The sequence below is a fragment of the Castanea sativa genome, chromosome 1 (genome assembly GCF_040712315.1).
Source record: "Castanea sativa cultivar Marrone di Chiusa Pesio chromosome 1, ASM4071231v1".
NCBI lineage: Eukaryota > Viridiplantae > Streptophyta > Magnoliopsida > Fagales > Fagaceae > Castanea > Castanea sativa.
In genome coordinates, this window is record NC_134013.1 from 87,557,921 (window position 1) to 87,585,148 (window position 27,228).

General features: G+C 32.9%; 2 protein-coding genes across 2 annotated transcripts; one reads left to right on the forward strand and one right to left on the reverse strand.

Annotated features, from left to right (window-relative positions):
• Positions 1–1,140: 1,140 nt before the first annotated feature.
• Positions 1,141–8,839, forward strand: LOC142624092 (thiamine biosynthetic bifunctional enzyme TH1, chloroplastic). The gene is made up of 10 exons (XM_075797598.1): positions 1,141–1,242; positions 2,468–2,758; positions 3,096–3,170; positions 3,818–3,893; positions 3,983–4,058; positions 4,437–4,571; positions 5,072–5,136; positions 5,256–5,383; positions 5,932–6,188; positions 7,868–8,839. Exons 1-10 carry the CDS (start codon positions 1,180–1,182, stop codon positions 8,403–8,405), a joined length of 1,704 nt encoding a protein of 567 aa, XP_075653713.1. The 5' UTR covers positions 1,141–1,179; the 3' UTR covers positions 8,406–8,839.
• A 2,382-nt stretch (positions 8,840–11,221) lies between these two features.
• Positions 11,222–16,527, reverse strand: LOC142618142 (serine/threonine-protein kinase SRK2A-like). The gene is made up of 9 exons (XM_075791106.1): positions 16,105–16,527; positions 15,706–15,780; positions 15,462–15,563; positions 15,225–15,278; positions 15,043–15,135; positions 14,861–14,953; positions 13,220–13,324; positions 13,034–13,132; positions 11,222–12,004 (listed from the first exon to the last, which is right to left on the reverse strand). Exons 1-9 carry the CDS (start codon positions 16,222–16,224, stop codon positions 11,681–11,683), a joined length of 1,065 nt encoding a protein of 354 aa, XP_075647221.1. The 5' UTR covers positions 16,225–16,527; the 3' UTR covers positions 11,222–11,680.
• Positions 16,528–27,228: the final 10,701 nt, after the last annotated feature.

Below are 27,228 nucleotides of genomic sequence, written 5' to 3' on the forward strand. Positions count from 1 at the left end.
TAATTTGATTATCTATATGAATTTAACTCTGGTTTTATCAGCAAATTCTTTAGGTTATGTATGTAACTCATCAAATTAACCTTGATTTAGTTAATATTAAATATGCTTAGCGGGACGGAGACTGGTTTTGATTACCCCATTCCTAATGTATATATATACATATTTTATTTAACATATATTTAAAAAATTTATAAATATAATTTAATCATTTATGTACATATATTAACTATAATCTATTAATCTTTTCTACATATTTCATTATCATTTCCAAAATACTTGTTTCACATTCTCTTATAGTACTCTTGTTGTCGCTCTTTTATTTTTTATTTCATGTTTATCTTATCAACCTTAGTATGATTAGTAAAACATCTTCAACCCATCCTCAAAAATCGGCTTGCCTTACACATGTTTTCCCCACTACAAAAAGGATCACGGGATGGAACACCCATAGTCTGACCTAGCCATAACCCCAACCCTAACCCCATTATCATCCCTATATGGGGGAATCTAGGTGGTAGACTCATTGGTCTAGAGCGTGATATAAATCTAAAAGTCTTTAAGTTCAATCAACTACACCAATTAATAAGATTTTTAGAGAGTCTTCTAAATATGAAGTGGAATAACATGACCAAAGATTGAGACATCATTTCCTTATATATATAATAAAATAAAAATCTTCCACGCAAACATTGATAAGTCTAATATATTGCAAAGCCCCAGTGTCTATTACCATCATAATTGGACAATACTGAAATTTCAGTTTTAAACTGAACATAAATTCTCAATAATTGGCACAATCCAAATAAAAGTGACACTTTTTTGTAGATAAAATAGAATTTTAAGTCCACACTGTGATGATTGCATTTTTATTGCCCAACAAAGACTTTAATCGATTTTCGATATAGCGGACATTTAGACTCCAAAATTGAAGTCACGTTTGGTATAGTAGTTTAACAACATATTTTCAGTTTTTAAACAACATTACATACATTTTAACATATTTTTTTACGCATATATATTTTCAAATAATACAAACAAGTTACTAGAAAAACATTACCAAAACTGCTAGCTAAAGTTTACTCCAATGACAACAGTACATGTGAGCAATTATAAACCAAAAAAAAAAAAAAAAAAGGTGAGAGACAATAGATTTTCACTGTTTCAAGCCTAAAAAATAAAATGTCCTGTTTCATGGCCTACACTCAGGGCCTCTCAAGTTCTTGCCTCTTCCTCTCCCACAAGGTACAGAACACAACACACACATTCTCTCCTTTTGTTTTTTAATTTAAATTGTTGATTTCAACTATTTGGTTTTAAACACTTCTGTCAAATCTTTATTTATTTATTTATTAATTCCGTTTGGTTGCTCAGAAAAAAAAAAGAGAGAGTCAATTTTCCACGAAAATATTAAAAAAGAAAAGAAGAAGAAGAAGAAGAATACGTTATTAAGTTATTGATAGTGTTCGCGTTTATATCGAGTGAGAACTGATTTGCATGAATAGTAGAATTACGGTTTCTGGGTTGAGTTTTGTGGTAAGACTGCTGTGTTTGGTTGCTAAGAAAATGTGGGAAAACGAAAAGAAATATTGAATCTGAACCGAGAATTGCTCAAAGGGTTTTCTCAATTAATTTACTAGAATAATAGTTAAATAATTAAATTTAAATTCACCATTTCTTAAAAACTTTTAGCTTTTTGGCCAATTGGGTAATTTATCTGTCATGGTATCATAGCATATGGTATTGAGTTTAAAGTTCGAACCTTGTCTCCACTTTACCTACTTTACCTCTCATCTAAAAAAGGTGAAAAATCACAAGTTTAAGGTCCCACTTTTGTTGGGGAGCCATAGAATAATGATTAAATTCATCATTTTTTGCTGCTTAAGCTTTTGGAACAATCAGTAATTTATCAATTCCTATTTTGTTTGGATGCTTAATTGGATTGGTTTCTCTTTTCGAACATAATTCCAAACTCAAGAACATTAAAAAAAAAAGGCTGAAATTTAAAAGGTTGCAAAAAAAAATTTCATCATGGAAAGATTTAAAAGGTATCTATTTATTGATTGGTTTATTTATTTTATGTCATGTTGGATGGAGGGATGAAATTAATACTTCTGAGATTTTATTAGGACTAAATTGTACTTGGATCAAATTTCACCCCCTCAACTAAAAATACAAAATAGGGTTTCTCTTAGTTTCTTGGGAACCAAACAAAGGATTGTATCCTAAGACTTATCAACAATACTACAAACGTAACAAATTTCACAACTTGTTGAGATGGCAGATTGCGATTTATAATATATTACTTTCACATGGGACCACCACTGATATCACCTTTACTGCACATCAATCACAAACTGCCACCTCAGCAGTTGCGAAATTTGTTGTGCCCTTAAGACTTATTGAAGACTTGTTCTGAGTTTGGACTGAAACTTTTCTTTGAAATTGTTTGGCATTGAACCTATTGCAGGGTGCTCCGCAGGGGTTTCAACAATCTTTGGGTTTGAACTTACCATTTACGAATTCAAGAATCAACAGCAGCTTACAAACGCGAATTTTTGTGGAGTTACGTGAAGACAGTGCTCCAATGACTAGTGATCACTCTAAGAAGATGAAAATTCCACACGTATTAACTGTTGCTGGCTCTGACTCGGGAGCTGGTGCTGGAATCCAGGCTGATCTTAAGGCCTGTGCTGCGCGAGGAGTATACTGTTCCACTGTGATAACAGCTGTCACTGCACAGAACACCGTTGGGGTTCAGGTTGCTGTTTGTTATTGTCTTTCTGAGTTATGCTCCATTTGTTTCCGATGAAGGAAATTATATTTTGTTTTATTATTTAGGTCCATGGAAAACAGATGTTCAATTCTACTTTAGTGTGATATGAAAAATCTTTGGCTTAATTGTTGAGAGATTAAAACAACATTAAAAACCAACTTGTCTTATAAAAAAAGTAAAAGCTAAAAGTTTATAATTGTCTTATTTCTTTGTATTCTCCCCATATATCTCGGTGAATGTAGGGTTTACAATGTGGTGTCTTCCTATATATGACAGTTCTCAGACTTGCACATGTGTTTGTGAATTTTGTTGCAATTGTCAGGGTGTAAGTGTTGTGCCTGAGGATTTCGTGGCAGAGCAGCTTAAGTCTGTGTTATCGGATATGCAAGTTGATGTGGTAAGTCTGAATTAATGGTTACTGTAAGTTCTACTTTCTACTAGATCTATGAGTCGTATGCCAAGCCAATCTTGTGGGAAGTACTAAGTCAAGACCTGTTTTTATCATTATTGGAGCTCACGTGTTTGTGTCTATTAGATTATTCTAAATCTTATGTGTGACTATTTAATATTCCTCATCATTTTAAACGAGAATGACTATCTTTTATGCCACTTAAATCTTGAATGTTTTAATAAAATTATTTGGTTTAGTTTTTGGTATACAGTAGAGGGATAAGTTGACTCCCTTCTGATTTATAGTCTCTTTTATCTTGTACATAGTTTTGATTTTTCTTTGTACTTTTCTAGCTTCTTCGTGCCCTTTTGGCACGAAGTAGTCTTTTTCAATAAAATTTTGCTCGCAAGAATTCCAAATGATTGTCTAGCAATGTCTTTCCTTGTCAAAAAATAATACTATGGAAGAATATAAAAAAAAGTTAGACGTTTTGGATAATTTGATGTAGGATGTGTGGTGAGTTGGTCAGCTTGGGTTTCCGCTTAACTTGTCCTGACATTCGGCTCAATGTTCAATTAGAATCATTTCAAATATGATTTTGTTAAGTTTAGTAATAATAAATTGATTTTGACATAATCGTGAAATGTACTCAGGTGAAGACAGGCATGCTACCCTCTATTGGCATTGTCAATGTTCTTAGTCAAGGTCTAAGGGAGTTTCCAGTTCGAGGTATAACGTAGTGTCGGTAATTAATGGTGAATATTTTAGATAAAATTCTAGAGGCTTTTTATTTGACTTAGTCCTATCAATGAAGGCAGCTTTAGTGGTTGATCCTGTTATGGTATCTACAAGTGGAGATGTACTAGCTGGTCCTTCCATTCTTGCTGGATTCAGGTATGATAAACTTTTCTGTGTAACATTAAGTGAAATTGATATGATCTCCCAACTGATTCTGCAAATTTTATGTGAACCACATTAGCCAATTGGACACCCTTTTCAATTATGTGTTTTGTGGTTAGTGTGTTCTCTTTTTCACCTAAGTCCTCTGCATAGACATTATTTTTTGCCACTTACATGTTCACACATCTCCATTGTCTCTCAAAGCTTTCCATATTTTCTAATTCTATGCCAATTTGAATCAGAAATGATTGCATTATCTTATTCATAGTAATCGTTCAAGAAAGGAAGAAGTCCCATGTTTTTTTATTTCCTTCCAAAATCGTTCCTTTTGGAAGTCATTGATAATTGTGCTTTTCTGGTTCCCAAATGCAGAGAGCAGCTTCTTCCTATCGCTGATATAGTCACACCAAATTTAAAAGAGGCATCTGCGTTACTTGGTGGTCAGCAACTTGAAACGGTTGCTGACATGTGTTCTGCTGCAAAACTGTTGCATGACATGGGCCCACGGTTAGTAATTAGAAAATTCTTTTAGAATTTTTAGTTCTATCTCTCCTGATTAGTTGACTGTTGTATTTCACAACTAGCTACATAGACACATTACAGTCTTCTTATGTTTCTGGACATCAATCATACCAGAAAAGATTTATCTATCCCAAGTGATGCTCTGCCAAACAAGTGTAATACTTGAACATTCAAAATGAGTCAAAGGACCAAGTTGTCATATCTGCACATTATTGCTGGGATGGGCGTGAAATATTACTTACCTACTAATATCAACCCAACACATTTAAGTTGTTCTGCACTAATTTTTTTTTTCTCATAAGAAATAGAATTTCATAGTTCTATTTGCTAATTTTGCTTATGTCATGGGCTTTGGCTTCATAACGCAAATATTTTTTGACAAAATGGATGCATTAGCTTGAGCTAGGAAGGAATAGCTAAAATTAATCTTAGTTGAAAAATTAGCGGTGTTTAAACTTTACACAAACTGTTAATTTGGAATTCAGAAATGTACTAGTCAAAGGTGGTGACCTCCCCGATTCATTGGATGCTGTTGATATTTTCTTTGATGGTAAGCTTAAACTACTTAGAATCCTTCAGAATTAATGGTAATTTTGCTTCCTCTAATTTAATATATGTCCAAGTATTTCATATTAATAACAAACTCAATTTTTATAATTGATCGTGCAGGTAAGGACTTCCATGAGCTGCGTTCTATGCGCATTAAAACTTGCAACACTCATGGTACTGGTTGCAGCTTGGCATCATGTATAGCGGCTGAGCTGGCAAAAGGCTCTTCAATGCTGCCAGCTGTTAAGGTAAGTACATAATTTTTGTTTTCTAGTTCCAAGTTCTGTTACTTTATTGATGCAGGGACTTTGGTTTGCAAGTGAGTTTTCTCCACTGAGCACTACTTAGCAAGCAACATTTTATGAATTAGTGAAACATTGTTAGTTTCTAATCTTTTTTTATGGTCTAGCCAGTGAGACAAGACTTGCTGTGTGGAATTAATGTTTGGCAATGAATATATGAAACGTTTGTCAAATAAATCTGAAATGTGTTTGGCCTTTTGGATTTTGCTTTAACATTGATGTTTGTCAGCTTAATTTTATTTTCCTGTCATGCCTTATTGTTGATGCTGTGTGTCTGTGTTTTGTTTGAGAGAGAGAGAGAGTGAGAGATAAATCTGAATTGTGTTTGGCCTTTTGGATTTTGCTTGAACATTGATGTTTGTCAGCTTAATTTTATTTTCCTGTCATGCCATATTGTTGATGCTGTGCCTGTGTTTTGTATATGAGAGAGAGAGAGAGAGTTTAAACAAAATGGAGGATCTATATACAGTTCTTATTCACCATCTTTTTAACAGGTAGCTAAACACTACATCGAGACGGCTTTGGATTACAGCAAAGACATTGCCATTGGAAATGGGCCTCAAGGCCCCTTCGACCACCTACTTAGGCTTAAGAGTTATGTTCATAATTCATGCAGGCAAGTGGGATTTAATCCAAGTGACTTGTTCTTGTATGCTGTTACAGACTCTAGGATGAATAAAAGGTGGGGCCGTTCCATTACAGATGCTGTTAAAGCTGCCATAGACGGAGGTGCTACCATTATTCAATTGAGGTTTGTTGCTCTCTATATACTTTCTCAACTAGTCACATCCTAATTCTTATCTAGTTTAGGCTTTATACCTCATATCAATAATCCTAGTGATATCTTCCAATTTACCAATGTGAATACCAACTGTATTCTCAAAGTATTTTCAGCAATATTCTACAATCCCCTCAAATCTAGTTCTTGACTTATTTTATACAATCGGTTACAATTTAGCCTTGCTCCCTTTCAAATCATGTTCTTGACTTTTTTAATAGAATTACAATTTAGCCTCTCTCTCTCTCTCTCTTTCTCTCGCATTTTTCAATATATATGAGAAAACATTTGTTTTTGGACTTGATCTCTCTCATCTGTTATTGGCTGATGTATTGTTTAGTGGCTGTTTTATTGTGTTTTGTAATGCATTAATAAAATTTATACCGTTGTAATAAAAAAGAAGAAGCTATATATATGACAAATCAGCTTTAATTTACACCTCTTGACCTCTTAAGCCTTCATGGGAATCAGTCTTAGCTTAGCTTAGGGTACATCTATAAAGCCTTCATCTATTCCTTTCCTTCAAAAATTATTAGCAAAGAAAAAAAAAAGGTGGGGGAAGGGGAGAGGGAGGGGGAGGGGGTTTTAAGTTATACTTAGTGTAACTCTTTGTTAATGTTACACAACTCAATAACTATCTTCAGCAAAAAAAAAAAAAAAAAAAAAAACCTCAATAACTATCAAATGTTTGACAATCTCACTGTTAAATTTCTAGTTCTCTTTGTATTTAAGATGCATGTCAAATTTCATATTAATCATACATTGTATGAGATTTTTTTTTTTTCGTATAATTTAAAGAAAAAAGAAAAGAAATTAGAACGTGTTATAGATGAAATAGTTCTTAATCTATAATCATCTTGATATTTTGCTAGCATAAAAGGTAATGGAACAATATAATCTGGCAGTTCATTTGTTAAAAGTATTCATCTAGTGGTGTGACATTGAGAAAAAGTTACATCGAGTGTGACTTGAGCTTAAAAAGTTATTTAGATTTACAAGTGATTTTGTTTCTCAAAAAAAAAAAAAGATTTACAAGTGATTTGCTAAACCTCAGTTTGGTTTACTAATTCAGACAAATTTCTCTTCACAAAAGAAATTATTTAGATCTAGGATGTGACTAGTTGAACAAAGTACATCAAATATAATGTGACTTTCTACAGTTTGCTTTCTTGTTTAATAGAATATCAATTGGCTGTTTGGCTGGCTAGCTTTATTATGGTTTAAGAACTCAGTGATCTGCTCCACACTCTTACATCCTCCCAAGAGAAAAAACTAAATCCTTCTTTAATTTAAGTAGCAAGCTTCAAACAATCATTTATTGCTGCTGCTGCAACTTCTGACTATAGAATGTAATCTTAAATTCTCACAAGTAGCTAAAAGATGCCTTCTACTCTAATTTCAATGAATTTATAAGTGGCACACAAGTTTGAAATGTTTCATTATTGCTCTTATATGTTCTCAACTTGAGTCGCTGAGTGGAAATAGCATTGTTATTTGTTCACTTTCTTCTAAGAGCTTAGGAGGTTCCCTTGAATTTAATTGTCTTATACTTTCTTAGCTTGACCTATCCATGAAGGAGGTTGTCTGTGCAAGATATTTTGCTAATGAACACAATGTTTTTGTTATTGACATTATTTGACTTGCTCTATCAGGGAAAAGGATTCTGAAACACAGGATTTTTTGGAAGCAGCAAAAGCGTGTCTCAAAATATGCCATTCACATGGAGTACCTTTACTGATAAATGACCGCATTGATGTTGCGCTTGCTTGTGATGCTGATGGTGTTCATGTTGGTCAGTCAGACATGCCTGCTCGTGTGGCCCGTACTCTTCTTGGCCCTGATAAGATCATTGGTGTATCATGCAAGACACCTGAGCAAGCCCATCAGGCATGGATTGATGGTGCTGACTACATTGGGTGCGGTGGTGTATATCCAACTAATACGAAGGAAAACAATCTCACTGTTGGTCTGGATGGGTTGAAAACTGTTTGTGTAGCTTCTAAGTTACCTGTGGTTGCGATTGGTGGCATTGGTGCTTCAAATGCAAGTTCTGTGATGGAAATTGGTGTGCCGAATCTGAAAGGAGTTGCTGTTGTCTCAGCTCTTTTTGATAGGGAATGTATTCTTACAGAGGCTAGGAAGTTGCATGCGATTCTGACAGAGTCAATGTCATTGCAGAGAACACATTGAAGCTACTTTGGATCATATGCTCTGCAGATTTAAGGTATCACACCAGTAGAGAGATTCTGGGCCTGAAGGCATCTTTCAATCATATTCAAATATTATATTATTGGTAAAAGAGGTCGATCACAATCATCTTATGACCTTTTGTTTTCTTGACTACTTTAGTTGGTTCTTCTAGTCCAAATGAGAACAGTTGATGTGGGAAAGGCACAAATAGACATGCTCTTTGTACCATACTTCATGGCCTTCTCAATAATCTTTAATAAGGGTCTTGTATGGATTGCCCTATGGTTTTTGTTGCAATTGACAATAGGCAAGTTGTTGCCTTGAGCCAACCATACGTTGTACTTGTAAAAGATGAATTAGCTTTTGAGGATTATTATTATGGATTTTGCTTGGATAGTCCATGCAAAATTTGATGAAAATGTTGCTTTGCAGTTGCTTAATTGTGTAGAGCATGTAAGCAAGCTGCTTCTGCCGCCTTTGGAGTATGATAAATGATGCTTTTTTAATAAATTTGACTTTTCAAACAGGAAAAACAAATTGACAAATTGAAACAGAAGGAGTATTTTGCTAGGTAAAAGAACTTAGAAAATATATAGATAAGAGCCCACAGATCCAACCAGAAAAGGTTGCTAATACAACGGGCACTTTTTGTTACTAAAGTGGAAGACCAGCATTATTTGAACAGTAAATCATACCTTTTCCCTTTCCCTACCAAATCTTCCATTGATATTTGGACCATAATCCACTAAAATTATAAATCTTAAATTCCAAAACTACATTAACCTAAGCCCACCACAAGCAAATCTAGAGAAGTTTAGAACTTTAGAGAGACTCATTAATTTGTCAACAACTGCCCCCTTTTGAACGAAATGATCAAATAGACAAATAAAGCTTTGAGTTCAAATCTTACAAAGAAAATAAAGGGGCTGAAATCATTAGTGGAAGACCGGTATTGACCAATGGGCTTATTTTTGTTACACAAGCAATAATTCAGAATGGTAAATTGCAAATAATATTCCACTTTTGGCACAGCCATAAGAACAGAATTAATTACATGTTGAAGGTATCATGACAGTTATTAATATTATTTTTTGGATGAATAAAAAAAGGTCTCTAGGGTGAGCTCTTTGATTTTAAGTGATTTTAAGAGTAATACCACATTTTTTATCAGAGCCTTAACAGAGTTATTGTTGTAAACGTAATATATTTGTTGAAACGCCACACATTTCACCGAAGTTTTGATGGAGCTATTATTGTAAACACAACACATTTATTGAAGTGCTCTGAACCACTCAATTTTTACCGAGAATAATATATGAAACAATACTAGAACTTTTGCCACCAAATGAATCCGCGTTATTTATGACAATAATTAATGTATCTTTCTTATTCCCCAAAAGACACGTCAAGGTCAAGTCCTTTTAACGCCACATGCCAAACGCAAGGCCTGACGATTAACTAGGACGACCATAACGACCATTAAGGACCCAAGACTAGAGAGTGAGTGAATGACACCACCCTTCTTTATTTCCAAGTCACTTTCTTTCTTTCTTTCATTGCCTGGCAAGTGGCAAGCATGTTCCAGAGAATTTTTCCATTTTTCCACTATTTCTTTCTTTTTTTTGGGTCATTTTGCCAAAAAGTTGATAGCTAAAGAAAAATACGTAATGTAACATTAAATGATCCTCCATGAAGAAGTAAAATTAGTCAGATTGAGGAAAGTTCATCTATTTTTAAGCGGCTGTAAAAGAGAGTAATTTTCTTTTCACAACCAAACAGATAGATAAAACTTTATTCTCCGGCAGTACCTTTTATTCATTAGTTATTTAGTTCACCGAGTGTTCTCCAAAATGTCCGAGACTTCCATCTCTTATCGCAATGCAATCTTAAATTCTAATAGTCATCTTACCAAGTATGAGTGCATGTGGGGTGTAAGAATAAGAATGAAGTCAGGACTTTAAGTTAGAGGTAGTTTTGCTATTAGTTGCATGCAGTGGCTCTAGCTTTCAGGTCGGTTACTTAACAGCTAATGGTTTTTTTTTTTTTTTTTTGTGCATCCAAACATGGACAAATTTTTTTTAAATGGTCAGATTGTTTATTTTGGATAAAATTGGTTGATTGACTTTAATTGTTTTTAGCTTTACTAAGTAATTTTTGTTGTTGAATAATTTTTTTGGGCTTGTTTATTTTGCTTTAGATTTTAGATCTAGCTTTTAAAATGAGGGAAATGTTAGAATTACAAACTTTTTTACAAATTATTTATGAGGTAAATGGTTATTAGTAAGTAAAAATATGACATAAGTAATGGATCCAGATACAAACCAATAAAATTTTACTATCACAATAATTTTTAAAACTATTATAGAAAGGCTATAGTTAGAGTACTACTCTTAAAAGAATCAATGATAGTGTTAAGGGGCAAAGTGTGATTTTATAAAACAAAATTTCTAAAATTGGTGTCTATGTATATATTAAATTAAAAAAAAATTACCCCGGGGGGGGGGGTCATTGTCCCCCTAGTCCAAGTCTCACTTTCTCTGTAGGAGGCAAGGACCAACAAATTTTTTTATTTATTTATTCAAGAAGCTTCACACTTGACCCCCTTAGTCCAAGTCTCCCTTCGTCCCTGTGTTGGAGGCAAGGAGGGGGATATAATTATTTGGGGTTTGGCAGATGCGTAAAGCAGCTTTCTAAAGCTCAATTCAGTGCTTTGTTCTATAGCAAGGGTCCTTTTTCTTTCAATAAATCTTGCATCAATTCATTCATTGGTATACCATATCCTGGAATTCAAAGTCCACAAAAGATGAAAATTATAATTTTCAATTGGCATACACTAACAGATTTTTATTGAAATAGTTACTTTTTAACAGCCAAGCCTCCTTACATACAACTTAAGGGAGTCAAATAGTCTTACAACAATTTCAGGTTCTTTCATAGAACCTGCAGACCATACAAAACCTTTAAGGTTAACCTTACAGCTCAACCCCTCCCCCCCTCTCTCCAGACCCCAGAAGAGAAGCGGGGAAGTAAACAAATTCTAAACCTGTTTTTTGGGAAAAAAAGATGGGGTGTTTAAAAGCCTAATATACTCAAAAGATAAAATTTAAATTCACAGACTTTACGACAACACTATAAATTTACAAACATTTATTCAACACCATGTGCTGAGCAGAAAACTGAATTTTATACAACACAAAACCATTCTGAAATCAAGAGATATTCAAGAACCAAAACTCTTTAGGTCTCTAATAATTAAGAAGCAATAAAGTAGGTCCTCAACTGACTTGAACATCTCCATTTTCCTGTGCCTCCTTGACTTTCTTTTCATATTCATCTTCTTCTTCCTCCTGCTCAGGTGCAGTATCTTCTTCCTTAGCATCACCATCTTCTTCTCCTCCCCAACCAAAGCCTCCAACCGATCGGGAAGCTGGTGGAGGAATTCTGGCCTCTTCAACAATTTTTGTTATATCCTGAACACTTTGGAGGGAAAAGCTTGGATTTTCTTTCTTGTAGTACATTGCTTGAGCTGGTTCTGTTAGTTCCCTTGGCAAGTTCTTCAGAAACCACGGGTGGCTCTTGATTTCTTTAATAGTGATCCTCTGAAAAGAAGAAGAAAAGAAAAAATAAAAAGAAAGAAGGCAAACATGATAAAAAGTATAAAGCATCATTTCTCAATATATCTATCATACATGACGAATGACATCAACATGGGCGACAGAGGGCACTTCATCGATAACAATAAAATGATCAAGAACATGGAACAAATAAAACAATTATTCCCACATAGGATGTCTATCTCTTACTCCTGTTAGACAACAATATCTCTCCTATACTCCATAAAACAGGTCCTACACACCATACTTGTGCCTGTTGAGTTATATAACTTTTTAAAACAGAAAAATTGAGCATCTTAAAAAAAAAAAAGATTAGATGCACACTGTGCACTTCAAATGATCTTGGATGATTCTTAGTATAGTTTGCCACATGCTTGTCTCTAAAGAAATACCAAAAAGGCACAATACAAGCAGATCTGATTTTTAATGTGATGAAGGGTTTTAGGTTCTTGGTAGTTAATTAGGCTAATTAGTATCTTATTTAATATCCTATAGTCAAGGGTACTTTTGTAATTCAACAAATGGATTAAACCAAGTCATTTAGAATTAGGTTTCCTTAGTCAGCAAGAATTAGAATTCAGGCATGGTCTATATGGGCACAGCATTATACTCCTATGGGGGAAGGAAGTTCACAGTTTGCTTGTTTCTCTTGGAATTATTTCCTAGGTGCTGATTCCTAGGTTTTCTATCCCGTTAGGTACTAACTCCAAGCAACCTTAGGTGCTGGCTCCTAGGTTATTCTTTTTGTTGTTCTTTAATTCTTTCACATTGCATCAAGTTTTGGTTTTGTCTTTATGTCAGAGAGAGAAATGTTTCTGTTCCTAGAAGGCCAGAATTTTTCAAGAGACTAAAACCTCAAATTTTCTCAATACATTTCAGATTTATTTTAAGGGGGAAAAAAAGCAGCGTTTGAGAACAAGTATAGATACAAAATAGTTTGATGTCATTCATGTCTTTCCAATTAAGTAGATCAAATTTCTTTAGCAAAGATCAGCAACTCAGTCTCATACGTACCCTTGAAGGACTTGCAACAAAAATGCGTGAAAGGAGATGTCTACATTCTTGAGATATGTGAACATAGTCTGGAATCTTGTATTGAACAGCCATTATTCGCTGCATAAGAATGATAAAGGAAGCCATTCAACTGCTAAAATAAGAAACTTATAAATATTAAGGACAGCCAAAATGAAAATATATTACATTAATGGTTTTCCTGAAATTCTTAGGGTCTGCTGGATCCTCAAATGGGTATGCTCCCACCAGCATAACGTACAGAGTCACTCCACATGACCATACATCTGCCATCTGAACAAACAAAAAGAAAAATTATATATGACCAGCAAAGTAAATGATATTATACCCTTTGCACACACAAAATAAATAAACAAAGATACTTGTCAAACAAGAGAGAAGAACATAGTTTAACAACTTTTTGTACTTCACAGGCAGGAGAAGAGTTTGAATGTTTGCCTTCTGAAAGTGTCTAATATGTGAGTGGGCTTTGTAGCGACTAAAGCAAATATATGATGACAAAAAGGATGGCCTTAATTGATCCATAACTATGGTGGGATGTTTTTCTATTAAAAATTTAAAATCGGCAATTTCTATAACACATTGACAGGCAAAACTATATGCCAGAAACAAAAGAAGTAAACTTAAAAAGGATCACATATGACCATGCTCCACCAGCCCGCCAAGGGGGCTTCAAGGAGACACAAATGGCATAGGTGGGGGAAGGGACGCCAGGGGGCAAAACTCATTGTGTACTCTGCTATTGCCTTTTCATTGAAATACACAAAGATCATGACCATAGTCCTTGATGCTTTTAACTAGATGCATCATTATTTGTTGCTTCATATGAGTGGTGCCCACCTCTTCTAAAAAAATCAAAGTTGTGGGAGCAATAGGTGATTTATAATTTACTTAAACAAGAACATGGGCAAGCAGAAACTCAATGGTTAAGATGATCAGCACAAGGCTCATGCATCAGGTCTTCAAAGCAGAATGTAATCTGGATATGATACGGAGCAAGTTTGAAGGAAAATAGTTCAGCTGAAAGGTTGACGGGAAACAGGATTTGCCAAATGTAAATGTTTATCATGCTAGTCTGTAGCATATCAATAAATTCCTTATAAATAAATACTAATGTAGTCAGCAAAGTGCCTCAATTATCAAATTTACCGATTCTTTCATATAATCATTCTCCAAAAATGCTGAAGTGTACACAACTGCATTTTGTTTGCTTATTATTTTGATGGAATGTAGACAAGACTGCACAAGCTTTACCGTTATGGTGCTGAAATATTCAGCCTTGTTCAAGAGGTTACTAGTTGGTGAAACCTGTATAAATAATTTCTTTTAACTGAAAATAGTGCCAGGAGAAATTAACTTGTATAATTATGACTTTCCTTATTGGGTCAGGGGCATCTGCAGATAGCCGAAAGTGCATTATAATGGTTTTTTTATGCTTTAGTTACAGGGCTAAAGTAACTGGGTAGTGGGTTCCTTTAGGGTTTTGGGCTGACTATAACCAAAGAAAGAGAATGACATATATCTCACAACTTCCATTGTATTCTTTCAAGCTTTGACTCATCAACCCAGTGTAAAACCCAGTCCTTAAAACACCATTCTGGCTCAAAAAATAATAATTTTTTGTAAGTTTAATCGGAAGCTTTTCAACTCATAACCACACATTGTTATTCAATTGTCTCAGTTGCCTAGAATTAGAATGCATGAATCATCTAAAGAAAAAGCAAATCCAAATCTGTCTTATTAACAGAAAAATAAATTAAAACGAGGCATGCAACAAGGGTTAATGCACGATGTAAGGGGACAACAAACCTTGCCATCATACTCTCTCCGAGAAAGAACCTCAGGTGCAATATATGCTGGAGTTCCAACAGTTGACTTGGGTCTTGAATGCAGCAGAGATGACTGCAAAAATATAACTAATCAGAGGAAAAAAAAATTCACATATACCTGAGAGAAAAACTTCCCATACCAAGTTGAATCTGTAATTAAACCTTTGAATAACCAAAATCACAAATCTTCAGACGTGGAGCAGGGCTTCCATCCAATAAGGTGTTCTCCAGCTTCAAATCTCTGTGGCATATTTGCTTCAGGACAAAGTAAATTAAAGGAAAAGTCAAAACCAATCAGAGAAAGGAAACAGAAATAACTCTAAATATCTTTGTATTTATATTACCATAGAGTGACAGTAGCAAACTCCTGATATAAGCTGCTGGAAAAAATATCTGGCCTGATAAGATGCAAAGGAAAATACATGAATCTTATTCATAATATTGAAACTAAAGGGGAATATTTTTATATTCTTTTCCTACACATTCTCAGAGAAAACAAACATGATACTACAAACCCACAATCACAAAACCAGAAATTTACAAAGATGGAGCTTGTTATCAGTCAAGAACAATGATCAAACCTCATCTTCACTAAACCTTCCAGCAGAGCAAATTCGCTCAAATAGCTCTCCACCCGCAGCATACTCCATCACAATGGCAAGATGGGTCGGAGTCAAAACCACCTACAAATCCAAAAAAAAAAAAAAACCCTCCAAATTTAACCACTGAAAATAATTATGATAGAATCCAAACTTATCCTATATACTCAAACAAAACCCATATATATTTATTCATAAAAAGCAAAAGTGTAACAAGCAGACAAACCTCCTTGAATCGAATTATGTTGGGATGGCGAAGGGATCTGTGGTTTATGATTTCTCTAGCCACATTCTCATCAATCTACAACCAAACAAGCAAATAAAACAACCAATCAGAAGCTATACAAACACATACACATACAGTGAAATTACACAACAACAACCAAGCATTAGTCCAAAACTTTTTGGGATCGGCTATGATCCTCAATGGACTAGTCAGGGTCGGCCACATGTATTCCTATGTTATCAACACAAGTGGAGTTATATTGGGTTGTTCCTTTTGCTCTAAAAAACCAAACTTTTGGTTTGCTTTAAGAATTTTGAGGCAAAATCTAACATGGGTATGTAATATTTTTCAATTTTATGAATCGGGAAAAAGAAAAAAAAAAAAGAAAAAGCCACGTACCTTGTGACCTCGCTCGATGTATTTCATGGCAACGAGTTCTTTGGTCTCTTTGTTCCTCATGAGCCTAGCCACCCCGAAATTCCCAGCACCTATATCCTTCACAAGCTCGTACTTTTCCATTTTTTTTCTCTCTCTCTCTCTTTAATCAAACTCAGTGATTGTAAATGTATTCACAAACCCTAATTTCAATTTTGGAAAATTTTTTCAAAAAAACGATGCTTGATTCATGGTTTTCAGCTCAAGAAGAAAATTGGGTGGCAATGGTGTTTGATTTTAGAGACTAAAAATTGGTTTGGGAATATAAAAGAGAGAGTGGGGATTAGAAGAAAAGCAAAGAATCAGAGAGAGAGAGAGAGAGAGATTCGAAACTGTAATTGTGTGTATAATGTTTTAGAGGTGTCCTAAGTAAGAACTGTATTATGTATGTAAAAGGACGACAAAATACTAATAAGAAACAACCTCGGAGAGAGAGAGATAGCGCGTGTTAAACACGCGGAATAGAGAGATGCGGAACACGCGCCTAGCGGGTTATCTAGACGTGAAATGCGGAACACGCACCTATCGGCGGGTGATTATCATATATGCAAATAAGGTATTGCCCAATATATTAACGCTCCGTTTGTTTTAATGGAAAATCTTGTGTAAAGATAGTTTTCCTTATTTTTCAATGTTTGGTAGCATAAAAAAATATCAATCAAAGAAAAACTATCTTTGGTCAATATAAAAAGTATGGCTTATTTTTAGAGATTGTTTTTCATTAAATTTTTTTGGAAAACAACTCTATATCACAGCAAGCTAAATAAGGGAAGTTAAGAGGTTGTTTTTCAACTTATTTAAAGTTGCTATCAAACATTAGAAAATGAGATAGTTTTATAAAAAATACTTTTTAGAAAATGACTCATTTTCTAGAAAACATCATTATTAAAACAAACAGAGCGTAAGTACTTCTATTTCGATTCTCAAAACTTCTTCTCAAAAAAAATATATATATATAATGATAATTCTCAAAGCTATATATATTCCTTCTATTTTAATTGGGTACCATAAAAAATTATTAGTGAGTGATTTGTGTAATGTATAATAATATTTAATAGAATGTGATCCTTTTTTTTTTTCTGTTTTAATTTTTTCTAAGAATGAAGTTTGATAACTATTGAGTATTGATAGTTATTGATAAGTATCTTCTATTATTTATTATAATTGCTTTTGTGTATATAATTGTTTATTGTTACTATATAAATAAAATATGATGTAACAAGATTTTAATAGAATGTATAACGGTAAGGTCTCTTATGATTGAATAAGAGATCTGGAGTTCAATCCCTATTTATACCAAAAATCGATTAGTATCTTGGTTTGATAATAAATAGTTATTATCAAAAGTAGATACCATAGGTTAAACTCTCTAAAAAAGGTTTTTTATAAAATTTAAACACAATATGTATATATAATATTAGAATAAGTTTCAAAAAATATATATAATGACATAAAAATGTGAGGATTTTAATAAAGTGTATAACGGATCTAAAAGGGATTTTAGAAAATTTAATCTCAACTAATATGTGTGTTTGTGTATATATATATATATATATATATATATATATATATATATATATATATATATATATATATATATATATATAATATTAGAATAATGACATAAAAATGTGAGGTTTTGAAAACTTGTGTGACAAATTAGAGGAAAATTAACAAAATAAAAATTTTCATTTTGTATTATATTAGTTGGTATTTACTATTTAGTAACCCATGCACATTAAAATTTAATCAAGTTTGATTTTTTTTTTCTCTATTATATTTTTTGTCTAAAAATAAAATTGATAATTATGATAGTTATTAATTGAAATTTGTTATAATTATTATTTTTTAGAAGAACAACTGTTATAACAATTATGTTTATATATAAAACTGTCTATTGTATATGTGGGAGGATGAGAAGCCAAGGATAGGAATGAGTGAGAAGAGATCAATGCCAGAAAAGCACACCTCGAAAAGTACTATCAATGAATCCTCGGAGCAAATATGACAACTCCGCCACAAGCCTAAGAAGACTAGAAGGCCTACGGATACTAATACGTCCTTGAATGGATCGAAGTCCAGTTTTGAAGACCATCAGGCACGAACCGAAGAAAAAGAAGGAAAGTTGGTCATTAAGCAAGAGATGGAAGAATATAGATAAATCATCTATCACCTCCGCATTCAATGCTCTAAACCCACTTAGCTTGACGCATAAATGAAAAAATGATTCCTAAATAGTGTCATCACAGTTTATAGCCTGGTATAGAAACCTTCTAATAAGACCTTGGTAGGACAAGTATCAAGGGAAATAAACCCTAGCCTTCCAAGTGGAAGGCCAAGATACAACCTGGATGACTATATAAGGTAAAGAGGGGAAATGAAAACTCTAAAGCGAAAAGAAAAGAGAGTAATATCATTATAATCAAAGAACAAGTGTATATCCATACCTCGAACCATCCCGAGGAACATAACTTAATCAATCCAAAACTAGTATTATTCAATTTCCTTGTCTCGCATGTATTCCAAGCACTTATTCTCTTATCACAAGATTAATTCACTCTAACAAGGGTAATAAAGGTTGATTGACACCCCATCTCTATAAATTAATTATGTGAGGTTAAAATTTAGCTTGCTAAATTTTGGCCAGCCACAATACCAATTAAAGAAATGGTATCAAAAAATGTTAATAGGATGTTTAAATAAATAATAGAATCTTCTAAAAAAAATACAATTTAAACTCAATTAAAAATATATTATATTATAATAATCATATATAAAATTGTAAGAACTCTAAAACTTATGCAGTAAAATATTATGAAATTAATCAAAAGTTTTACATTTTGAATTTTTATATATCTAGTAGTTTTTTCAGGTTTTTTTTATCTCTATAATTGCATTTTTAATTCATTTATTTATATACATATATATAGGCTATAGATATGGATATAAATTGTATTTTTTAAATCATGATATAAATTACAATCAGATGTATTATTATGTTCCATTATCAATGGTCACATTTCATCCTATAATAAGTGTCAAAGTGTAAGGTTTCATAGGTGGGTCTACAGCTTCAAAAAATAATTTTGAGAGAAAGTAGGGCTTCATAATAATAATTTTAAGACCAAGCTTAGGTCCAATGTCCGGTAGTACTGGACCCGTTAAGAAAATAACATATGTTTACTTTTAGACATGTGTCACTATCTGACTGTATCCAGTGCACTGGATGCACTGGACCTAAACCAAATCCATAATTTTATTAAGCGGAATTTGACAAATCACATACTACAAGAAATGATTATTATGTTGGTTCCAATTAACTCAATTGGTAAATCTCTAATAGTTGAATAAGAGACTTGAGGTTCAATCTCTGCCTACACCAAAAACTAATTAGTGTCTTGATCTGATGATAAACAGTTATCATCAGAAGCTCTTTAAAAAAAAATATGATTATAATTTATTTTTTTTTGGTAAAATGATTATAATTATATATATTTTTTTAAATGATTATAATTATAATTATTTTCTTTTAAAAATATGATTATTATTATGTATGTATGCCATGAGTCTCTCACCAATATTTTTAGGAAGAATCATTCACTTTTAATGGGCAATTTGTCTTGGAATTCTTAAAAAGAAAGAATCAATCACTTTTATTAGGCTATTGTTTTGGAATTCTATAGATATCATTCCATGTTACTTCTGTTTGAAGGATTATGCTTAGATTACGGGCAAATTTGTATTAATGTAGTGCAATCTTATATTTGACGGCGCGAGCAGGAAGTTTTTATTTTTATTTTATTTTATTTTTTCCTTCTACGTTAAGTACCAAACTACCAGTCAAAGTATCAAACTATAAGCCCCAATTTTTCATTTCTAATTCTCCAAAAAAAAAAAAAGCAAACATTTTTAGACCCACAAAAAAAAAATCTCCAAATAAATTTTGAGTACTATGTAACCTTGTCCATTTCTTTTCCTTTTTGTGTGTTTAACCCTTTTTCTTAAGTTAAGTTATCATCAAACATGCTTCTCAAAAAAAAAAAAAAAAAAGTTATCATCAAACATCAACTTGGAAAAATTTACACTGGAAGTCATATTATCATATATTATATTACAAAAATTTGGGTCCTAAGTGTTGGGATATTACACAAAATAATAATGGAAAAATAGAGTTAACACAAAAGATAAATAGAAAATAAATAACTTTGAGGCACTATATCGTTTTTCTTAGACAATATTTGGCCCCCACATTATTATTGCTAAATGGTTATTGCAAATTTGTCCCTAGGATATAATCAAGATGTTGGGTTCTACAGATGACAATTTTAGAGAATAACCACAAGATTTCTTGTGTTTTGTCTCTAACTTACAATTTAGTGCTTTACTAACCACGTATCAATACCTTGTTTTTACCCTTTAAACCTCTTATGTTAAATCAAATTGATGTTGGATTCCCACTATTGGTGATTTTTTTAATTGAAGGGTTTTAGTTCCATTCCAATGGATGTTACCACAACCATATCTAAAGACACTGCTTTGGTTAAAGGGTCTGCCAAATTATTATTTGACCTTACATAGACAATTAAAATGGTACAAGATTTTATTAATTGTCTTATGTAATCATGTCTTAGACCTATATGTCTAGACTTACCATTTTACATTTTAATGTATGTTTTGCCCAAGGTGGCTTCACTATCGCAGTATACCGAAATGGCTAGTATTGGTTGTGGCCACAACTCTATGTCTAATAACATATTTCTTAACTATTCCACTTCATTGCCTGCTACCACCAAGGCTATAATTTTTTATTCCATAATGAAGTGAGAAATACATGTTTATTTCTTTAATGCTCAAGAGATGACACTCCCACCAAGAGTGAATATCCAATCAGATGTGGATTTGTTATCATTCACACTAGTAATCGAACTAGCATCTGAATAACCTTCCGACACTGCTAGAAATTCGGAATAAAAGAGTCTCAAACTCATAGTTTTCTTTAAATAACCAAGAACTCTACCAATTGCTTCCCAATGATCCACAGTTTGATTACTTGTAAATCTAGAAAGTTTGCCCACTTAAAATGATATGTCTGGTCTTGTATAATACATAGCATACATCATGCTACCAATAACACTAGCATACTCGAGTTGTGCTATTACTTTTTCAGTGTTTTCACCAAACTTTATGCTCCGATCGAAAAGTGTATTTGCTTCCTTTATATTAAGATGTTCAAATTTTTGAAACACTTTCTTGACATAATGAGATTGACACAGTGCAAATCCCTCACTATGTCTTTTAATTTTGATTCCCAAAATAGTATCTACTTCGTTTAAATCTTTTATTTGAAACATAGAAAAAAGATACTTTTTGGTTTCACATACACCTTTCATATTCGTACCAAATATGAGCATATCATCTACATAAAGGCATACAATGACTCCATATTCCTTTGTGAATTTGGAATACATACATTTGTTGGAACTATTATGTATAAAGTCATCCGACAAAATTGCTGAGTCAAACTTCTTAAGGCATTGTTTTGGAACTTGTTTCAAGTCATATAAAGACTTGACTAACTTGCAAACTTTCTTTTCATTTATAGGAAGTACAAAACCCTCGGGTTGTTCCATGTAAACTTCTTCATCAAGATCACCATTTAGGAAAGCTGTCTTAACATTCATCTGATATACAATCAACTTATATATGGATGCAAGTACTAACAACACACGAATAGACGTGATCCTAGCCACTGGTGCATAGGTATCAAAATAGTATACTATCTCCCTTTGTTTAAAGCTTTTTGCCACTGACCTTACTTTAAAGGTTTGTATTGATCCATTAATATTATATTTTCTTCTAAATACCCATTTACAACCAATTGGCTTAGAACTAGTAGGTAGATCCACTAGGACCCAAGTATTATTGGAAAATATTGAGTCAATTTTATCATTCACAGCTTCTTTCCAAAAAGCTGAATCTCTAGAGGTCATAGCTTCCTCAAATGTTTTAGGATCATCATCTATGTTAAACACTATAGGTATTTTATTTAGGACCACTTGTCTATTATCTTCAACAAGGTACAATTGAGCTTGATAAGAAATGGTATCTGAACTAAAGTCCTTTATTTTTCTTATCCTTTGACTCTTTCTTTGTTCAAGTGGTGAACCACTTTCAATCCTTTTAGTATCACTTAAAGTAGTATTTAGACTAGAGTTACTTTGTTGTGTTTGAGTAGGTATCAAAGCATCCATGGAATCTTTACTGAACTTATCCTCAATAAACTCAACATCTCTTAAGTCCACCACTGTATTAGAACTTAAGTCTAATAATCTATATGCCTTTGAATTTTCAGCATAACCTACAAACATACTTTTTATAGCTCTTGGTCCTAACTTTGTTCTTTTTTAATATACCACTCTATAAAAGGCTAAACACCCCTATACTTTGATGTAAGAAAGGTTTGGTTTCCTTCCATTCCATAACTCATATGGAGATACTTTAATCTTCTTGGAAGATACCCTATGCTGCACATGACATGCTGTAAGCAATGTCTCTCCCCATAAATTAAAAGGAAGCTTTGCACTCAAGATCATAGCATTTACCATGTCTACAAGAGTCTTATTTTTTCTTTTAACCAAATCATTTTGTTGGGGTGTATAAAGGGTTGAACTTTGGTGTATTATATCATGCTCCTCACAAAATTTTGAAAAATCATTAGAAAAATATTCACTTCATAGCATCTTTATTTTTCTATCCTTTTGATTTTCTACTTCAGTTTTATACCGTTTGAACATGTCAAAAAACCATCTTTATTTCTCATTAAATACACGTGTAAATCTAGAGAAATCATCAATGAATGTAATGAAATATCTTTTACTTTCTCTAGTTAATACACCATCCAATTCACATACATCAGAATGTACAAATTCAAGCATAATAGAATTTCTATCGGACTTAGAAAAAGGTTTCTTTGTCATCTTTGCTTGAATACAAATTTCACATTTCTTTTCATCATCATGCTTGTATGAAATCATACCATGCTTTGACATAACTTCAAGTATTTGAAATTTAAATGTCCTAATTTAGCACGCCACAAATATGAAGAATCAACAATATAAGCACAACTATAAACTTTTATATTAATAATACTTAGTTTGTACATGCCATCAGTAGCATATCCATTTCCTACAAATATCTCATCATTGGACAAGATTAACTTGTTCGATTCAAGTACAATTTTTACACCACTCTTACATAACAGATTGGCAAATATAAGTTTCTTCTTGATATCGGGTACATGAAAAACATTAGTCAAGATCATCATCTTGCTGGAATTCATTTTCACTTCAACGGTTCCTATTCCAAATCTCCTTCGGTGACTTCATTGATGTGTAGAGATCATAGAGATGATTTGAAAGAGTATTGAGAATGTGTCATCTGCATATCAATTCATCTTCCTCCCGTTTATTTTTTTGTGTCTTAATCTCATTAGTATCTTCATCACTCACAGTAGGAAAAGACATCAAATTCGGGTCCAAGACATGGAAAAGTTTCAGTGCAGTAAGTAGGAATTTCATATTGTCTTTCCATTGAGAGAAATTGGTTCCATCAAAACGATCAAAATTCACCAACTCATGATTCAACATCTTCAACGTTGAAACATCACTTATTCCTTCCATTGTAGGAAATATTGTCTAAGATTGTTGGGGATATTACACAAAGTAATAATGAAAGAACAATGTTAACACAAAAGACAAATAGAAAATAGATAATTTGGAGGCACTATATTGTTTTCTTTAGACAATATTTCCCTCCCACACTATTGTTGCTAAAGTGTTATCGCAAATTTGTCCCTAGGATATAACCAAGATGTTGGGTTTTACAAATGGCAATTTTGGAGAATGACCATATGATTTATTGCGTTTCTCTCAAACTTACTATTTTGTGAAGTTAGTTACTTTTTCAAGTGAACATAAGTATTTATTTATACCCATAGGGTTATGTTTCATCAAAAGGCACGTACGGAGAGTTAAAATGTTTCATAAAACCGTTCACAAGGCTTGAAATCTCTTCAACCTTTCCGAATAGTCACTAGAAAAATTCTGCATAAAATTCAGTTTTCGAGTTTCGATCGATCAAGAGGTCCTTTAGATCAATCGAATACTCTTTTTGATTGATCGAACAGGAATCAAATAGCGATCGAACCATCTAGAAACTCCACAATTTTTTCTTTACTATTTCGATCAATCGAGCCAAAGCTTCGACCGATTGAAAATGCTGTATTTCGAATTTTCACTTAGAAAATTTCAGAACTTGAATTTTTACTTTAACAACTTTATGAAACAATATTCTCCAAACTCAAACATCATTATTACAACCTATCATTGTATATACCTATATATACAACACTAAGGTTGTCCCAATTGTAAGGATAATGGGTGGAGTAGACAAAGACTTTAAGTCTAAACTTTAGGTCTACCCCAAAATGAATACTCTAACTCTTAGGGTAGTTTAGACACTTATAAAGTCAACATCCAACTTCTTATAGGTTATAGCTCATTAAAAATGTGGGACAAAGCCCACAATGGCCTCAGTGTATGTACTACACCTCATATAATAAGCTCTTCATATGTGCTCTTGAAATGTGGCTCATTAATTATAGAATAGTTTACTTTAGTTTCAATTCTGATACCCAAATACCTAGAGACTTATTAATTCTTAAGAATTTAAGATCATTTATTTTATGTAAAACTCAACTGCTTAAAGTTTCAATAAATTTAAAATGCTACTTTATAGCTAAAACCCTATTTCCTATAATAATAATAAAAAACTAAAATTCTTTTACCAAAAAGTATCAATAAATTTAAAATAAGATATATATTTTACTTTAATTAAAATTAAAGTTCTTTTATATTTGCATAATATTTATTGGAGGATGTCATTGGAAATTATACAAAACAAAAATATAAAACCAAACTTTTGTTTATAGTAATATAAGGCAGATAAGGAGAGCAACTAGATATGTGGTTTATTCCTACTGTGAAGTTTTATAGAAGAAAAATAAAGTTTAATGAAATGTAGAGCATCTCTTATAACATGTACACCAAGTTACCCATGTAGAAAGTTTAGTTTAGTCAATTATATACTTCTTTATAAGACAAACCTATCACATTCATTTATTTTTTAATATATATATGACTTGGTAAGTATATTATTACAAAAGGTATTTCTCATACGTTGCTAGAACACATACCTTTGTTCTAAGAATCAGTATCCTTTATCAAGAACCATCTTCTGATGTTGACATAGATGCATGGTTTTTTTGTCAACAACCCAAGAATAAGCTTGAGATGATGACAAATGCAAGTTGAGAGAGAATAGTAGCAAAGCATGGGCTATATGGGGGCCAATGGGCCATATCACATGTTTTTGCGTCCATGACCATCTTTCTCTGCCTAACATTTTGATTGATAATGTACATGTTTGAGATTATATTACCAAACAAGAAAGCACATTTTCTTTTTGGGTATTATACTATTATTCCACTTGATCTACCAATCAATTTGGCTCCGCATCACATCTACTATAGTTTTATTTAGATCCATCCATTCCATTATCTCCACGCAATCTTTATTTTCATCATGAGAAGATCACATCAATGACACTTTTAATTATTATGTTAGTTGTAGCATAACATTTTGTTTAATTGGATTGGTTTAGCAAATAATATTAGTATTTTATGTGTGAGAGTCGTTGTTGGCTAGTTTATATTGGAGAATCTTTGACAAGTAATGCAAATGGCATATGATACATGTGGGGAGTAAACTTTCAAAGGAATTATAGAACCACGCTAGGATTTTGATGGGTCTGAATAATCTTTACAACCTGACCTTACAACCTAACAAAGAAAAAATTCAAATTGGTCCCAAACAACTTGAGGGTTGGCCAGACCAATGGTTTCAATCACTAAACTGGTGAAAAAATAGAGAAGTAAAAAATTGACAAAGTAACAATATCAAAGTTTTGCATACTTTAGTTCAATGGATGGATGGCAAGAAATCCCTTCCCTCAAGATTCGCCATCTAGTCATCCCTTCAGTTCAGCTAAGGAGATGTGTGTCTAGACAACAAGGACCAATTCACAGGTAGATGAGATTTTGTTTAGTAGTAATAAATGTGGAGAAATTATAAGGTTCTCATGGTGGACAAGTGACGTGGTCCATCATTTCATTAAAAAACTCCAACCTGTTTAAAATTGTTGAGATAGAAAATTAGAAATTTTTTTTAAACAGAAACTGATTACTGACTCAGCAATTTTAAACAAGTGGGAGTTTTTTAGTAGAATGGTGGACAAGTGACGTGGTCCATCAGAGGACTATATAATTTCTCTTAAATGTGATGGTAAGTTGTGGGGCACAATATATTCTGATTGAAAGAAGCAAGTGGGCGTTGCTTTTGAGGACTATTGTAGTGGCCAATTGATTGGAAGAAAAGATCCGTGAGTTGGTGGTCACGTCAGGGTAATTATAGAATATTCTCGGAGTATCATTAATGTATAATCCTTCATATCACATAATTATGAGACTCACTAATTAAATTCATGGTGAGAGCCATAGTTCATGTGAGAAGAGGGGTATGTATTTATGGTACTCTCAGAATATCAATAATTTTCTGTCATGTTATACTAAGATGGGTGAGAAATTATTATTTACATCGGGAGGACTGTTGATGTGGTCCTCTCTGATCAATGAGATGATTGATTGGAAGAAAAGATCCGTGGGTTAGTGGTCACGTCAGGGTAATTATAGAATATTCCCGGAGTATCATAAATGTATAATCCTTCCTATCACATAATTATGAGATCCACTAATTAAATTCATGGTGAGACCCACAGTTTATGTGAGAAGAGTGGTATGCATTTATGGTACTCTCAGAATATCAATAATTTTCTGTCATGTTATACTAAGATGGGTGAGAAATTTTTATTTACATCGGGAGGACTGCGGATGTGGTCCTCCCTGACCAACGAGATGATGTCATCTATGCAAATGTATGAGTGAGCTTCCTAATCAGCACAAGACATAAAAAA

Coding starts and splice junctions, on each gene's coding strand:
- LOC142618142 (XM_075791106.1), bottom strand. CDS start 16,224: ATGGAAAAGTACGAGCTTGTGAAGGATATAGGTGCTGGGAATTTCGGG. Junction 15,781..16,104: donor ACATCGAGCGAGGTCACAAG/GTACGTGGCTTT, acceptor GTTTGGTTGTAG/ATTGATGAGAATGTGGCTAG. Junction 15,564..15,705: donor ACATAATTCGATTCAAGGAG/GTTTGTCTGCTT, acceptor TTGGATTTGTAG/GTGGTTTTGACTCCGACCCA.
- LOC142624092 (XM_075797598.1), top strand. CDS start 1,180: ATGTCCTGTTTCATGGCCTACACTCAGGGCCTCTCAAGTTCTTGCCTC. Junction 5,384..5,931: donor CAATGCTGCCAGCTGTTAAG/GTAAGTACATAA, acceptor TCTTTTTAACAG/GTAGCTAAACACTACATCGA. Junction 6,189..7,867: donor GCTACCATTATTCAATTGAG/GTTTGTTGCTCT, acceptor TTGCTCTATCAG/GGAAAAGGATTCTGAAACAC.